Genomic DNA, 14510 nt, shown 5'->3' with positions numbered 1-14510 from the left:
GAAGCCCTGGTTTGAATTTCAGTTTAATACCATTGACCTAGAACACAAACAATGCTTAAGTGACCTGCTCTGGGACTTACTTGTCCTCGGATTAGCTGTATGTTTTGACATACTATCAGTATGTATAAGAAGCAGAACCTGAACTCGGGTCTTCTTGACTTTGAGGCCAAGTCTTTACCTAATATATAATACTGCCTTTCATATCATCGGATAGATAGACAGACAGACAGATAAGTAGGTAAATAGGTAGATAGATCAATCAACTGATCAAAGAATCTACATTTATAGAAAACATAATAAGAAATTGGAAGTGATTACTATGGGAAATATCTAGATATAGATGTCTAGATATGTATACCACACATATATATGTATATGCCATATGCATATGTGTACAAACATTTATGTATATAATAATTAAAATTTATTTATATGTACAATTTTTCTACATTTCAAGGATGATATTTTTGTTCCTTTATTGCCTAATGTTCTTTATCTGAAACTTTTGTGTACGTGGAAAATATTTTGGAAAACTCTCAAGGGAGTTCATGGTCAGATTCAATAACCTAGTTTGGAGGAAAGCATTAATGAAATGTAATTCAATTGACCTTTCAGAGTTGGTAAGAGTTTCACTCAATCTCTCCAACAGGTCCAATTTTGCTAACATGCTTTGATTCCCAACAGAGGCATCTATGGAAGGATGGGATAATGGGAATGAAAGCTTTGGGGGGTTTGTTTGTTATTCTTGTCAACAGTCTTGAGCTCTACTTTAAGTGAATGAGGGTATCTTCTTTCTTTAAGGGCACTGGGCTGACTCAGACAATAGCCAGTGTCTGCTTATTTGCAGTTGGAATTGCCCCAGCAGAGTTCCAGTTCATCTGACAAAGTGAATTAGACTCATTTGCAAGTGTCTCCCATGCCCCTTAATGAAAATTTCAAACAATCAGTTGGAATAGTATCTGAAATTAGAGCTTCTTGAGCAGCTCATTAACTTGGGATCTAGACAGAATAAATGGGTCTGTGTAGAATCAGATTATTTCCTCCCTAGGGTGTAGTACTGTACTAATCAACTCATTTTCTCCCAGGGTACAACTAACAAGTTGCCCCCTTCTCTCCCTGCCCCCATCTTTCATGGCTAATGAGCACACCCAGCTTCTCTTCTTCTATTATCCAAAAATGTTACTATATAGGTTCCACTTTACAGTGTTGGAATAGCTGTAAAGAAAAAAAAAGAGTAGAAAGCTAAGGAAAACTATCCATCTTACCTCTGAATGGGAAGAGGCCAATAAAGCTAACAGTGAGAAATTTTGCTAAGAACACCAGAACCATTTTGACAAGTTGCTGAGCCATTTGGAGATGATCTGTTCACAGAGGGATTGTTTGTACTTCTGACTTGTCAATTGTTCAATTCCCATGCCGATCAAGATTACTAGGTAGTTGGGAGCAGAACCAGAAGAACATTATATATACTAACAACAACATGGGGTCAACTATGATGGACATGTTCCTTGCAGCAGCACAATGATCAAAGACAATCTAAAAGACTTGTGATGGAAAATATCATCCATATCCAGAGAAGGAACTATGGAGTCTGAATGCAGACCAAAGTTTACTGCTTTCAATTTTAAAAATTTGTGTTTTTCCCCCGTCATGCTATTCCTCCCTTTTTGGTTTGATTCTTCTTTCATAAAATGATTACATGTTTATCAAAGTCCTGGTTACCTACCCCAAAATTTCAATCTCCATGTAAATCATTTCACCATTATAACTTTATTCAAGTACCAAAGATCTCATCAGGAGTCCACAGTGAAATGCAAGAAGCTAAAAGGAAGAGTTATACTTCAGTTATCAGATAATACTTGTATGAGATTAATTGACAGCTAGCTTCAAGGAAATTGTAATGGACCTTTTGGTTTTCCTTATTCTTGAGACCTTGAACAGTTTTTATCTAGAGTTGCCCTTCTTGCCTCAGCCTGCATAAAAGAGGGATCTATTAAAACTAATGTCCAGCTAGGAGGCGCAATGGATAGAGTACTCACCCTGGTGTTAGAAGGACCTGAGTTCAAATCCAGCCTCAGACACTTAATAGTATGACCTTGGGGAACTCACTTAACCCCATTGCCTTGCAAATAACATAAAATAAAACTAATTTTTTCTACTTGATTAGGACCTCCATTAGAGAGATACTACCCCTCCAGCTGAGGTCTGAATATAGCTAATAATAATAATTGCCATTTATAGAGGACATTAAGGTCTACAAAATATTTCACTTTATGTTATTTCATTTGTTCCACATAACTCTTGGAGGTAAGTACTATGGGTCTTATCATCTCCATTTTCTGAATAAAGAAACAGAGGACTTAAAGAGGCAAATTACTTGCCCTAGGTTACTTAGTGAGGAAAAGACAGTTAGGATTTGGCTTCAGGTCCTTTAACTTCAAAATCTGTATTCTTTCCATGATACAATGCTTGAAAATTTCTAAACTATTATGCCCAAAGTATCCTGTGTAAGTGATAGCAGGAGCACTAGTAACACTGAGGTTTTCTCAGTGATGAGATGGCATGGAAGGAATTCCAAATGTCTTTTACCAGGGAGTTCTAAATAGTCCCAACTGCAGACTAAACCAGCAGAAAGGGAAACCATTATTGCCAAGTCTTTTCCAATGTGCTGACTGCTAAGGTCTAACTTTGGTCATCTGTTAGATGGACTTCTGAAGGAAATTTCTCCTTGTGTTTCAATATAATTTTCTTGGTTTTTTCTCTTTCTACTTTTCTCTCTCTGATTTTGTTTTCCAACTTGAAATTTTTAGTTTAAGTATTGTTTTCAGTCCCTGGTTAAAACCCAGGCTGTCAAAAATCTCCCTTGGACTTCAGGCCTGTCTATATTTAATACAATATGTTTCTTTCTAGGAGGTAGATAATAAGCATGGAAAACTACAATGTGAATGGTTTTTATAGATTCTAAACACTAACATAAGTTACTCTTGTATTTTCCTATATCAGGAAATAAAGATGGAGGAAGCTATGACCCACACAGGTATTCAGACTTTTTTATTCTCCCCGGCAGCTGCTTTCCCAATAATTGCATGATCCAGTCCATTTCAACTAATGTCTATTCCTTGCCATGTTGTACAGAGAAGCGCTAGCTTGTGGTGCATGCAAGTTCTAACAGCATCCTACACTGCATTTTGTCATTGGTTTCAGATAAAGCATTATGCATTTAACTCCCCTCATTCACAGTAAAGCATCAACCAACACATTTAGCATATTCCATGCTGATCTGGGGGGAATTTTTTTAAATAATTAACTACATGAAAAATATATTGTTGTGGAGAACAATACTCTTTGAGGGAACTAAAAACAAGTCTCTTTGCTTGACCTCTCTAATTACTTGGGAGTTTCATGGCAGCTAGTTATTTGGAAATATTTTATCACATATAAGTTAAAAATTATCTCTAGGCATAAGGAATAATTAGAATTTTAAGAAAATTTTAAAGAAAAGGCAGGAGAATAAACAAAAAAAATACCCTATGTGTTACCACATAATAGTAAATCCTAGAAAATAAAGAATTCAAAAGGGCATTGATGAGAAATATTGATATTTAGTCCTAAGGTGGCATGGTAGAGAAAACCCTGTACCTAGAATCAAGAGGACCTGAGTTCAAATGCAGCCTCAGACACTTATTATAGCTGTGTGGTCCCAGAGAAGTCATTTAGCCCTACTGGCCTCAGTTTTCTCATCTGTAAAATGACTTGGAACAGGAAATGGTAAACCACTCAATATCTTTGCCAGGAAAATCCCAAATAGAGTCATGAAGAGTTGTACAGGACTAAAAACTGACTGAACAACAACAAAAAAGAAGGAAAACAAGAATTAAAATGCCCAGAGAAAGTTTATTTACATAGGTTGGTAACATTTGAATGTAGAAAGGTCCTTTAAAGATCATCTCTAGGCAAAACTCCTCATGTTGACAAATAAGGAACTGAAATCTAGTAAGATTAAATGACTTGCCTGAAGTCCCTTACTTGTAAATAGCTGAACTGGAATTCATATGCAAGTCTAATGATTACTGAATCCACTATATGTCACCACAGGATGACTCCTGTTTCCAATATCATGCCATTTTCATGTTGTATCTGGTAGACAACAACCAGAAAATGCTAATAATGTCATATTCCACCTCAGGATATTGGTCTTACCTAATTTTCCCCTCTACAGCCTCAGGTCACCCAGACTGTCATACCTGTGCTACCTACAACAAATTACTGTACCATAAAACTCCAATGGGGCTGGGAGACATTAGAACCTCATTGAAGTATATTAACATATATGAAACTCCAATGTCAAAAACTTAATAAGAATACTACATGATGACTGATGCCTTTAAGGAAAAATAAGAAACTTCTTCTAACTACTTTTTCTCCATTGACTTGCTATATTCTCTTCAGATTGTTTTTCAAGGGTTTTTTTTTAAATTTTGGCTTCTTGAGAACCAGCCCCTCCGGTAGAATCAAAGTCCACTGTCTCATTGTATCATGGCAGTGACCCTGGCCATATCTTAAGAGAACAAGCTCTAGTGAGCCTGGTCCTACTACATCTCAAATGTAGTTCTGGTGACAGACTTTGTGAGTTCACAGATGCTTAACTCCATAAGACTGACCTGTAGAAAATGATTTTCCTTTTGCCTTTGGCCATAGCATTTCATAAAGCCTGTGTATTAGGACAAGGAGAGGTTGCAATATGTGTTGTGATAGGATTCACACTGATAAATAACAGCCATCCTTTATCATGCTGAAATCAGAGAGCCAAGACAGTCATACCTCCAACTGGGAAAGCTAAATGGCAACTAGGAGAATGAAGAGAAGAAAGAAAATAAAAAGGAAGCAGTTTCTCAGTGTATTTTTGGAATACAGAGATAATAAATATAGAAATAGGTAGGAATAGATGATAAAGATTGATAGGTGATACAAAATAAATGAATTAGATGCTTGATAGAGATACAAATGAAAATATAAATGACAGGTGATAGATATAGAAATAGAGATATAGATGATAAATGATAGATATGGAAATAAAAGATAGATGATTGAGTAATAGATAAATAGGGATAGAGATAAATAGATAAATGGACAGACCAACATAGATGGATAATGGATCTCACTCTTTGACTTTTCCTACCTCTCCCTCTTGCAGTCCTTTCTTTCCCCTTGGAGGCAGAACAAAATAATTCATTTTGAACTGGGTGTTACAGTATAGACTATGACCTCATATAAAAATTATTTATTCCACCTTTTACTAGGTTTTCCTAAACAAGTTATAATGTTTTACATCAACATTAACCTTATGCCTTAAATTCTATTGAGTCCACCGGGTGATTGAATCATAAATATTGAGCTTGAAGGGACCTTGAAAACCATCAGGTCCATTTTAAATAAAAGGAAGTAAGTCCCAAGGAAGTTGCAGCTTTTCCATGATCATATAACTGGGAAGTATCAGAGATGAGATTTGGACCCAGGTTTTCCTGACTCCAAGACTAGTTCACTATTCAGTATAGCATGGAATTTCATTTCTCATGATATTCCTGTGATAGAAGAAATATTTATTTGACATATTAGGAGACTCAAAGTTGTAGTTCTTCAAATACAAAGCTTTAAATTAGATGATACATCTCTAATGTCTACTTTTTTACTGCTTCAATCAAATAAATCATTTTTATGGCATTGCACTTAGACATTGCCTTTCAGTGATGATGTGCTATATAAAATGATCTCACATGGAATGGTAATTCATCAATCTCATTATGGTGTTCAAGCATGAAATCATGCTAACCATTGAATTTTCAACATACTTATCAATAGAGGAATGAAAAAAAGAAAACAAAAATAATGGAAATCCAAAATAATTGTTTTTATATACTCCATACATTCATGAACTTTAAATGAACTCTTCATTCACTGGTGTGTGATGATAGCATACAGGGATGGAAAGAGATAAAGCATATGCCACAAAATAATGTCCAAACAAAAATGCCCCTAAAGTGACATCTCAAGAGTAGAATGCAAACTATAGAATCACAAGGTTTTTGGAACTAGGAGGACTCAATAATAGCTCACATTCTGCTGTTGTTTATTCTACTTTTCCCTATAATACCCATATAAGTATTATCATCAATATAGATGAGAAAACACAGGACTTGCCCATGATCATATGGCAAAAGTGGCAGAATTGAACTGAAACCCAGGTTTCCTGATCTCTAAATCTAGGGCTCTTACATTATTCCATGCTGCTTCCATTGACCCATAATCCAAGTCCCTTGATAAAGAACCACCAGTTTTTCTGGCTAGTGTGGAGTCACAGGTAGAACATTTGCCTTAAATGCCTGAGATAATTTGTTGTACATCAAAATGTTGTGTCTGATGCTTCTTACTTGGTATCTTCTCTAAATTTTCTGTTTTAATTACTCAAATACACAATTTTAATTAATATATAACTTTAATTAATTTCTCTCATTCAACTTGCCTATGCAAGTATAAGTAGACATCTTTCCAATTAGGTAGATACATATGGAACAAAAGATGGAATCATGATCATTTCAGACTTTAGTCTTTAAAACACTTTAGAGTGTATTTCTAATAATGAAAATTATTAGGTTGCAAAAAAAAACTTTTAAAGAAATGGCAAAAATCAAACTGAGTCTATTTGAAAGGCTATAAATCCTTGGAGAAAAAAATAATTAATTAGGCTATACCTGCTAGACTTATAGTTCCAAGTATCTTTTGGGAAATAATTTGGTTTTTTTTAATCCTCAATTGTGACACAGAAGTCTCTGAAAAAGCAAGCTGATTCCCTAGTCCAGCAAATTGATTTTGCTTTTTTTCATTCGTTGCTTTATTTGACATTTGATATCATATGATCTCAGGTTGGAAATTCTTAGGTTAGAAGTGAAACCAAAAAAAATACACCTCAGATAGTGCTTTATCAAATAAATTTCTCTAAAAATAGAAAGCTTTTTTACCATACTGTATTAAGAAAGTAAGCATGCAGTTATTCAGTTAGTTTATTTTTGTTTTGTCTTTTTTGATGTTATATAAAGAATATGAATATTGTTGTCCTCCACATTTAAAATCAAATATGGTCATGTTTATGAGTATCTCAAATTATCAGCATTTTATTTTTATATCACCCTTTGTTTTGTAGCCAGAGCCACTCTCTTTAGCTCTTTGTTACCCTTTCAGTTCATATTTTGTAGAAAAAAACAGCACCCCTCTGTGCCAAGTGGTCTTCTTATATGGTATTTCTCAGCAACTCATGACTTCAGAAACTATGCTTCTATTCCTTTGTTTGTGATTGCCCCCATTTCATTTGAAATGCATTTCAAACCTTAAAGTGCAAGCTATTAAAGTTATCAAAATCATTGTTATTATTGCTATTATTTAAATCTGCAATGGTAAGGTGTATATCAAAGTCATAGATCAAGGTGTTTTAACTTTTTTTGGAGTCATGGATCCCTTTGGTGGTCTACTATATCTCTATTCCTCTTTCTCAGAATTATGTTTTTAATGAATAAAATAAATGCATAGAAATACAAAGGATAACAATTTTGTTGAAATAAAGTTATCAACATATATTTTAAAGTTAAAGAACCTGTTTTAGATGAATAAAACTATGAGAAAGAAACAAATTTTAACTGACATTGTTCTTAATAATTAAGGACAAACTTAACTGATCATATAATCTCAGAAAACTGTGTCACTGTTTGACCAGACATCAAAGAAAATTTCCATTTGACCACTATCATTATCATCATCATTCATCAACATTAGCCAGGTAGTAAATGACCACATATTTATCTTGTGAATTTTGTGTATATGCTTGTTGAGACAGGAAAAGAAGTTTTTCAAGTCAGGAATCTTGGAACATTACAATTGTGACTTTGATTTAGAAACTTCTAAGATCACTGGAGGATTGCCATAATTGAAAGATAACATTAACTTTTAAATTGTCATAATGTTAAGAAAAATAGTTGAAAGTATAAAGTTTTTTGTTGTTTTTTTTTTAGATTTTCCAAGGCAATGGGGTTAAGTGGATTGTCCTAGGCCACAGGGCTAGGTAATTATTAAATGTTTGAGGTCGGATTTGAACTCAGGTACTCCTGACTCCAAGGCCAGTGCTCCATCCACTGTGCCACCTAGCCACCCTGAGAATAAAGCTTTGGAATACAAGTACATAAACATTAATATCAAAAATAGGCTTCGTTTTCAAGTCTCTCCTTAAATTTATAGTGGCACTTCATATTAATGTATGCACAATTCAAAGAAAATAATTTGTTAACTGGGCATTAAGCATAGTGGGAAAGATGGCAGTTAAATTTTCTTCTTCCTGTTTACTGATCATAAGCAAATACCTCTCCTATTTTTAACATTTAATTTTTTGTTTATTTTTTGTTGCATTTGACAATTCATCACTTTGAATCTGTAAATTATTGCAATAATTTAGTTTAAATCTAATGTTATCATTTGAAACTAGAACTAGGTAAAGGAAATAAAACCTTATAAATTCCCAGTTGGCCTATTGCCTAATTGTCTATATCTCTATTCAAGGGTGATGGTCATCATTTCCTAAGATGGCAGGCCCTGTAAAATTTCAATTTCTACATGTTAATGAACTTTGAGATGTAAGAACATTTTAATACTATAATGCTTCAGCTACTTGAAGGTCATTCTTGTGAGAATATCAACCATCTAGCCAGCGCCAAACCTCAGAGGATTTTTTTTCATTTAAATAGTTCAGACAGTGAAGAAGCAACCCTTTGAACAGTGACAAAAATATCTGAAAAGCTCAAAAAATTCAACCTGTTATTATTATTATTGTTTGTTTTGCTGAACAGAAGTGAAGGAAAATTCTTGTTGATCAGCAGTAGCTGTAAAGTCAAGTTATATATTACAAAACTCAAGAATCATGAGATAGAAAAAGAAAAAAAGACAAAAGAGGATTGAAGAAGTTAGCAGTATTACGAGGTAGTTGAAAGAGACAGTAGCTGCTAGAATCCCAATGGACGTGACAAATTGATATCTGTGTTATTGGAGAATAGAAGATCTGATGAGGAAGGGGCAAGAGGAAGGTCACTGTCTGAGTTCAAAGTTCTTGCAGTGCAAGGAATCATGACAGCACAAAAACATACTAACTGAGGCAAATAGCCTTGGAGATACACTAGGAGCACCCAAGGGCCTTACTAAACTAAATGCAACAGAGTAAAATTCCTTGCATTTTTAATGAAGAAAAGATTAAATGATTTGCAGCAAAATGTGTGCAGGAAAGCACAGACTAGTGTGGCACATAAAGAATTGAGCTTGAATTCTTTTAAAAAAATTGTGTGTAAGAATTCAATCCTCTGTAGGAGTAATATGAGCTTTCTTGCAGAATTTATAATTAGAGTTTCTTTTTTACATCTTTGATTCTTGTGGATTATAATTCCAATGGGGGAAATGGCTTCAGAAGTATATGTAAATAGGGATGGATTCTCAAGATTCAACAACAATTTATTGTGTCAAAATACTTGCAAAAAAAGATTAAAGATAATGAGACAAAGAGAATCAGACAGAGAAAAAGGTAGAAAAGGACAGAAAAAAGTTTTAAAGTTTCAGAAGTTTAAAAATGGAAGTATAGACTAAGTAAATATCGACTGAAATTGTAAAGCTTCCAACAGAGCAAAAAAAAAGGCTTTCTTGAAAATTAGTGATGTTATATTGTTTTTTAAATTCTTTGAAAAAAACCCTTCATCTTTTAAATTTCACCTTTCAGAACTATAATTTGTTTGCTTCATACATCAAGCATAATATTTCTTTCTTTTAGTTAACATTGTTTTCAAAAAGAGAAACAATCCCCCAACCCCCGTGTCAGCTTCCTGAGTAAGAACCATGATTTGGCCTAGCAAAAAGGACATAATGCTATTCGGTGATGATCAGCCATAGACCTCCCCATCAAACCTGAAGGCAATCATTGACTTTTTGGGTTCTCATATTCATTAGACTCTAAGCAAAAAGAGAAAAATAGAAAGGAAGAAGCAAAGAAAAAATAAACAATATTGATAAAAATTGATAATTTCTTATTCACATTATAATTTATTACTGTTTTTACAGTCTTGCAAGGAACCCCAGTTGCCTTACCATTGTTTTCTTGAAAGTCATGGGGGTTAAGTTGACATTGAAGGCTAATGACAAGAGAATATTTAATCCTTGTGTTTTGGGTTAGGCCATAATTTGACCTATGACATTGGGTAAATGAGATACAAAAAAAAATCTTTAATTTCTTTTTTCCTCTCTTGATAACCTGACTAGAGTAATGAGATGCACAGTGATTAGACTATCTGGATAGCTCAGCATAATCAATCTGCACCCTATTTTCTAACTGCTCTCATGGAAAATTTTTGTTTGTTTACTGTTTGTTTTTATCTACAGAATTAAAATAGTCTACTGTGGTGACACACTGATAGCAAGGAGAAGGGAGAAGAAAAATCATAATGAAGAAAACATTGAAGGAATTTTTAAAAGAATAAACCATGAATAACCATTCAGAGAGGGATAGATCTTTAGGGTTAAAAATGTGATAAAAATAAGCATATTCAAGTACTTGTTTTGATGTATTCTCCAGTATTCTGGTTTAGTTTTGATATTATAAAGTTCTAAGGTATAATAATAATTAGTACCCAAAATTTTTCGTATCACTTTTCATAGTCATCTCATTTGATCTTACCAACTGGGCAGAAATTATTTCATTCATTTGAAAGATTAGGAAATCATGTCAAAAACTATTTTCATGACTTGGCCAAGTTCACAAGAGCAGAGCTGAGAATACTCACTTCTAAACCAGTGTTCTTTCCATTACACCATGCTTCCAACTAACAGAGATTTCTCCCTACCCTTCTTATTTTTCCAGGTTGGGTCTTTTGCCCAATCATTTTTATAAACTAAAATTATTGTTTCCATACCAAATTTGGGGAAAAACTTGCTAAAGTTCTATTTTTGATATAATGCTTTGGAAATACAATAATAAATTGCAGGTACTAATGAGTCAAATCTGCTGTCTTCAATATGAGTCTTAATAGTTTGCTTGTATTTTCACAGAGGACAATTATGGGAAGGATGGGAAGGTTAAGCTACCAAACTTCACAGAAGACATCAACTGGCAAGGACTGGAAGATTTATACAGTGTAAATGAAAGTTCCTATGAATACAGATACAACTATAAACTGAGTCTGGTTGACTGGACTAATTACTTGAAGGATGTAGATAGAGTGTTTGCACTGCTGAACAGTCACTATGAGCAAAATAACACAAATGACCCTAAAACAGATCTAAAATATGGGTTCTTGAACACATCATCTACTCCACCCATGATAAAGGAAATGATCTCCACTGAATCTGATGAAGATATAAGCAGCATGGAGGCAGAAGAGTGGCTGCTGATTGCACCACTGGACTTGGGAACCCTAGATTTAAATCCCACACCATTAAATCAGGAGAGAAAACTTGAATGGAATAATGATATTCCTGAGATGAGTCATTTGAATTCCGAACACTGGAAATATCATCATACCCCAAAATGGATGGGAGATAAAGAATTAAATAGCTTTGAAATGGATTTCAGTGGCAATGATTTTATAGAGATGCAGTCAACAAATAGCTTCCTTCTACAGCCCATTAGCAGTCATCAGAAAGAATCACACCAAGACAATGACCAGAGAGAGGATACATTTGAAGATCAAATGTATCTTCCTGTGAGCTCTGATGAATTATCAATTCATCTATTTGCAAACACATCCAATGAGGACCAGCCTATTGAATCCAACAAAATAGAGAGAATTTTGAACACTACAACAAATAATCATACAAGGGAGAATTTGCAAAACCTAGATGGCAGTGGTTCTTCCCCACTATCCTCTAATTAGTTGAAATTGTAAACCTTATAGACAGTATTTTTTTAAATTTTTATTAGCAAATTAATAAAGGCAATCATGCCAACACACATTCCAAGCTTATTAGGGCTATATGTTTGTGGCTGTAATTAATACATGTATGTATGTGTCACAGACCCACTAAGACATATATATTTTTTAATTCTTGATTTTTCACAAGTAGAGAAAGAGATTTGGTCTGTTTGGTTTTGGGGTTTTTGGGGGGGTGTTAAAACAGTATTACCCTTTGAAGGTCATAAAAACACCTCATGAAAAGTTCAAATCAAGATATCTAGAATTTGAGTTTCAGAGCTTCCAAAGTTGTAACCATCGATGTGTGTCTTAGTATACTCGCACTGCCTACATAATGTGTTTCTTTTATCAATGATTCTTAACCACTGGAATTTCTTAATATCACCGGTTAGAGTAAAATGATATTGCACTTTGAGATCCTTATTCCCAGTGTCATTTCTTCATTATTTTACATGCTTTCCTTGCTTTACTATTTGCCCATTGTGATGTCATACCATAGAGTCACAGGAAAGAGATACAGGATGGACTGCAAATGGTAGTTTTTATACTATTTTGCCAGAAAAAAATTACATATTTTTACTTTGACTTGCTAAAACTGAATAGCAGAAAGATATGATGATTAATAGTGTTCAGAGAAGAATAAATGCTATCCCCTCCATTTGAGAGATGACATCGCTTGAAATGTCTAAATTTGAATATATTCTTAAAGACATCTTCTAAAATACTTTTCTTCATTTGGAGGGGTTTGCCTTATAAACATGACTTAGGGATTTAAGAGCTGGATTATATAACAAAATCTATTTGATAAAATAAACTCATGTATGTTTCTTGATTTAAACACACACACACACACACAGTACATGCACACCATGATTTTTATCTCATAGCATTTTCTTATGTTTTCATTTTTAGGAGCTTCACTGAATAAGGAAATTTTTTAAAGTACAATACTCAATTAATTGCCTTTGAAATTCCTATGCTCTTGAATTCCTAAGATTCTCCCACTGAGATATTCACAAACCAATTAAAGAATTACCTCATTTGTTTTCTTCACCACCATACCCAACTTCTTTTGAAAAGTTTCCAATCTGTTATTTTGTTTAGCATACTGGTCTCCTGTTTTATTTTACATAACTCAAGAACTAAAGCAAAAAATAAAATCTTTTGTTTTTAAGGTTCCTTTTTTTAAAAGAATCAGTTTCTTTTAGTCAAATCTCTAATTTTAAAAAGGTATTGTTATCATAGACTTTGTAAATATGTTAAAAACTAACTAGCTGTTACATATCTGATGTATGTGTCATTGACTGAATGACAGAACAAACGTATTTATGGTCATGAATGATGCTATTTGTAAATAGATATCCTGTCATTAGGAAACCTATTGTGTTTTTAAATCTTGTATAATATTCTGTGATACTTTTATAGAACAATTCTGGCTTCAGGAAAGTCTAGAAGCAATATTTCTTGAAATAAAAAGGTGTTTTAACTTTATCTGCTTCAGATAAATTCACATGAGCAAGTTTTTATAGTAAACATATTTCTGCAATAAACTGATCTCATTTTACATTACATAAATCTCAGCCGGTCTTCAAATCATTGTCTTCTAAAAGCAATAACTAGTCATGAATTCCTAGGTTGTGTATCATGATTTCCTTGAAGTTGCTTAATTGTTTTTTGTTTTGACTTGGGTTTTTTTTTTTAGGTTTTTGTAAGGCAAATCGGGTTAAGTGGCCTGCCCAAGGCCACACAGCTAGGTAATTATTAAGTGTCTGAGACCAGATTTGAACCCAGGTACTGCTGACTCCAGGGCCAGGTCTTTATCCACTGAGCCACCTAGCCACCCCTGAAGTCGCTTAATTGTTTAGGGAAATACAGGACAGGCAGAACAGTTCTTGGGAACTCTGAAGTTGCTAAATGAATCAAGGTCAAAATAGCAAATATTAAATTTTACTCTGTTGGGAGCCAGAATTAGGAAGAACTTCTAAACTTTAGTGATTGGTTCCATTTTGTATTTACTAAATTTAGTCTCTTGAACTACTTAGAAGCTTCTCTCTTTCTGCCTTGTTCTTTGGTTAAGATCCTAAGGAATTGTAAAATATCCAAAGGTTATTTATATGAGTGGAAAAGAAAGGAAAGGATTTGGATAGTTATTTCATGGATAATTAAGGGAATAGGGGTGGCTAGGTGATGCAGTGGATAAAGTACCGGCCCTGGAGTCAGGAGTACCTGGGTTCAAATCTGGTCTCAGACACTTAATAATTACCTAGCTGTGTGGCCTTGGGCAGGCCACTTAACCCGATTTGCCTTGCAAAAACCTAAAAAAAAAAAAAAAAAGATAGCTTCCCTATTGTTTGGGTCCAATATTGCTATCCTGAAGGCATCATAACATTTTTAGAGTTAGAAGGAGAAACTGGAGCCAAGATTAGTGACTCAAAGAGGTTACAGTAAAAATAGGTTCAAGGCTGCTGGCATCTGGGACTCTTGCAGAAGAAGTATGGTATGACAGGGTCTTTTACTTTATAT

At 34.0% G+C, this 14510-nt stretch overlaps 1 protein-coding gene across 6 annotated transcripts in view; it reads left to right on the top strand.

The window, feature by feature from the left end:
• SULF1 (sulfatase 1) overlaps positions 1–13558 on the top strand; it is a 207148-nt gene extending 193590 nt beyond the window's left edge. For 5 of the 6 annotated variants that reach the window (XM_074202298.1, XM_074202300.1, XM_074202299.1 and 2 more), the window contains 2 exons: positions 3004–3037; positions 11125–11253. In XM_074202298.1, coding sequence (XP_074058399.1) covers positions 3004–3037; positions 11125–11155 — 65 coding nt within the window. In that variant the 3' untranslated portion in view covers positions 11156–11253. Of the gene's footprint in view, positions 1–3003; positions 3038–11124 lie in introns of all 6 variants that reach the window. The other variant, XM_074202304.1, reaches the window with a different exon arrangement.
• Positions 13559–14510: the final 952 nt, after the last annotated feature.

This window comes from Macrotis lagotis, chromosome X (assembly GCF_037893015.1).
Source record: "Macrotis lagotis isolate mMagLag1 chromosome X, bilby.v1.9.chrom.fasta, whole genome shotgun sequence".
Lineage (NCBI taxonomy): Eukaryota > Metazoa > Chordata > Mammalia > Peramelemorphia > Peramelidae > Macrotis > Macrotis lagotis.
This window is presented reverse-complemented; position numbering and strand designations above follow the sequence as displayed.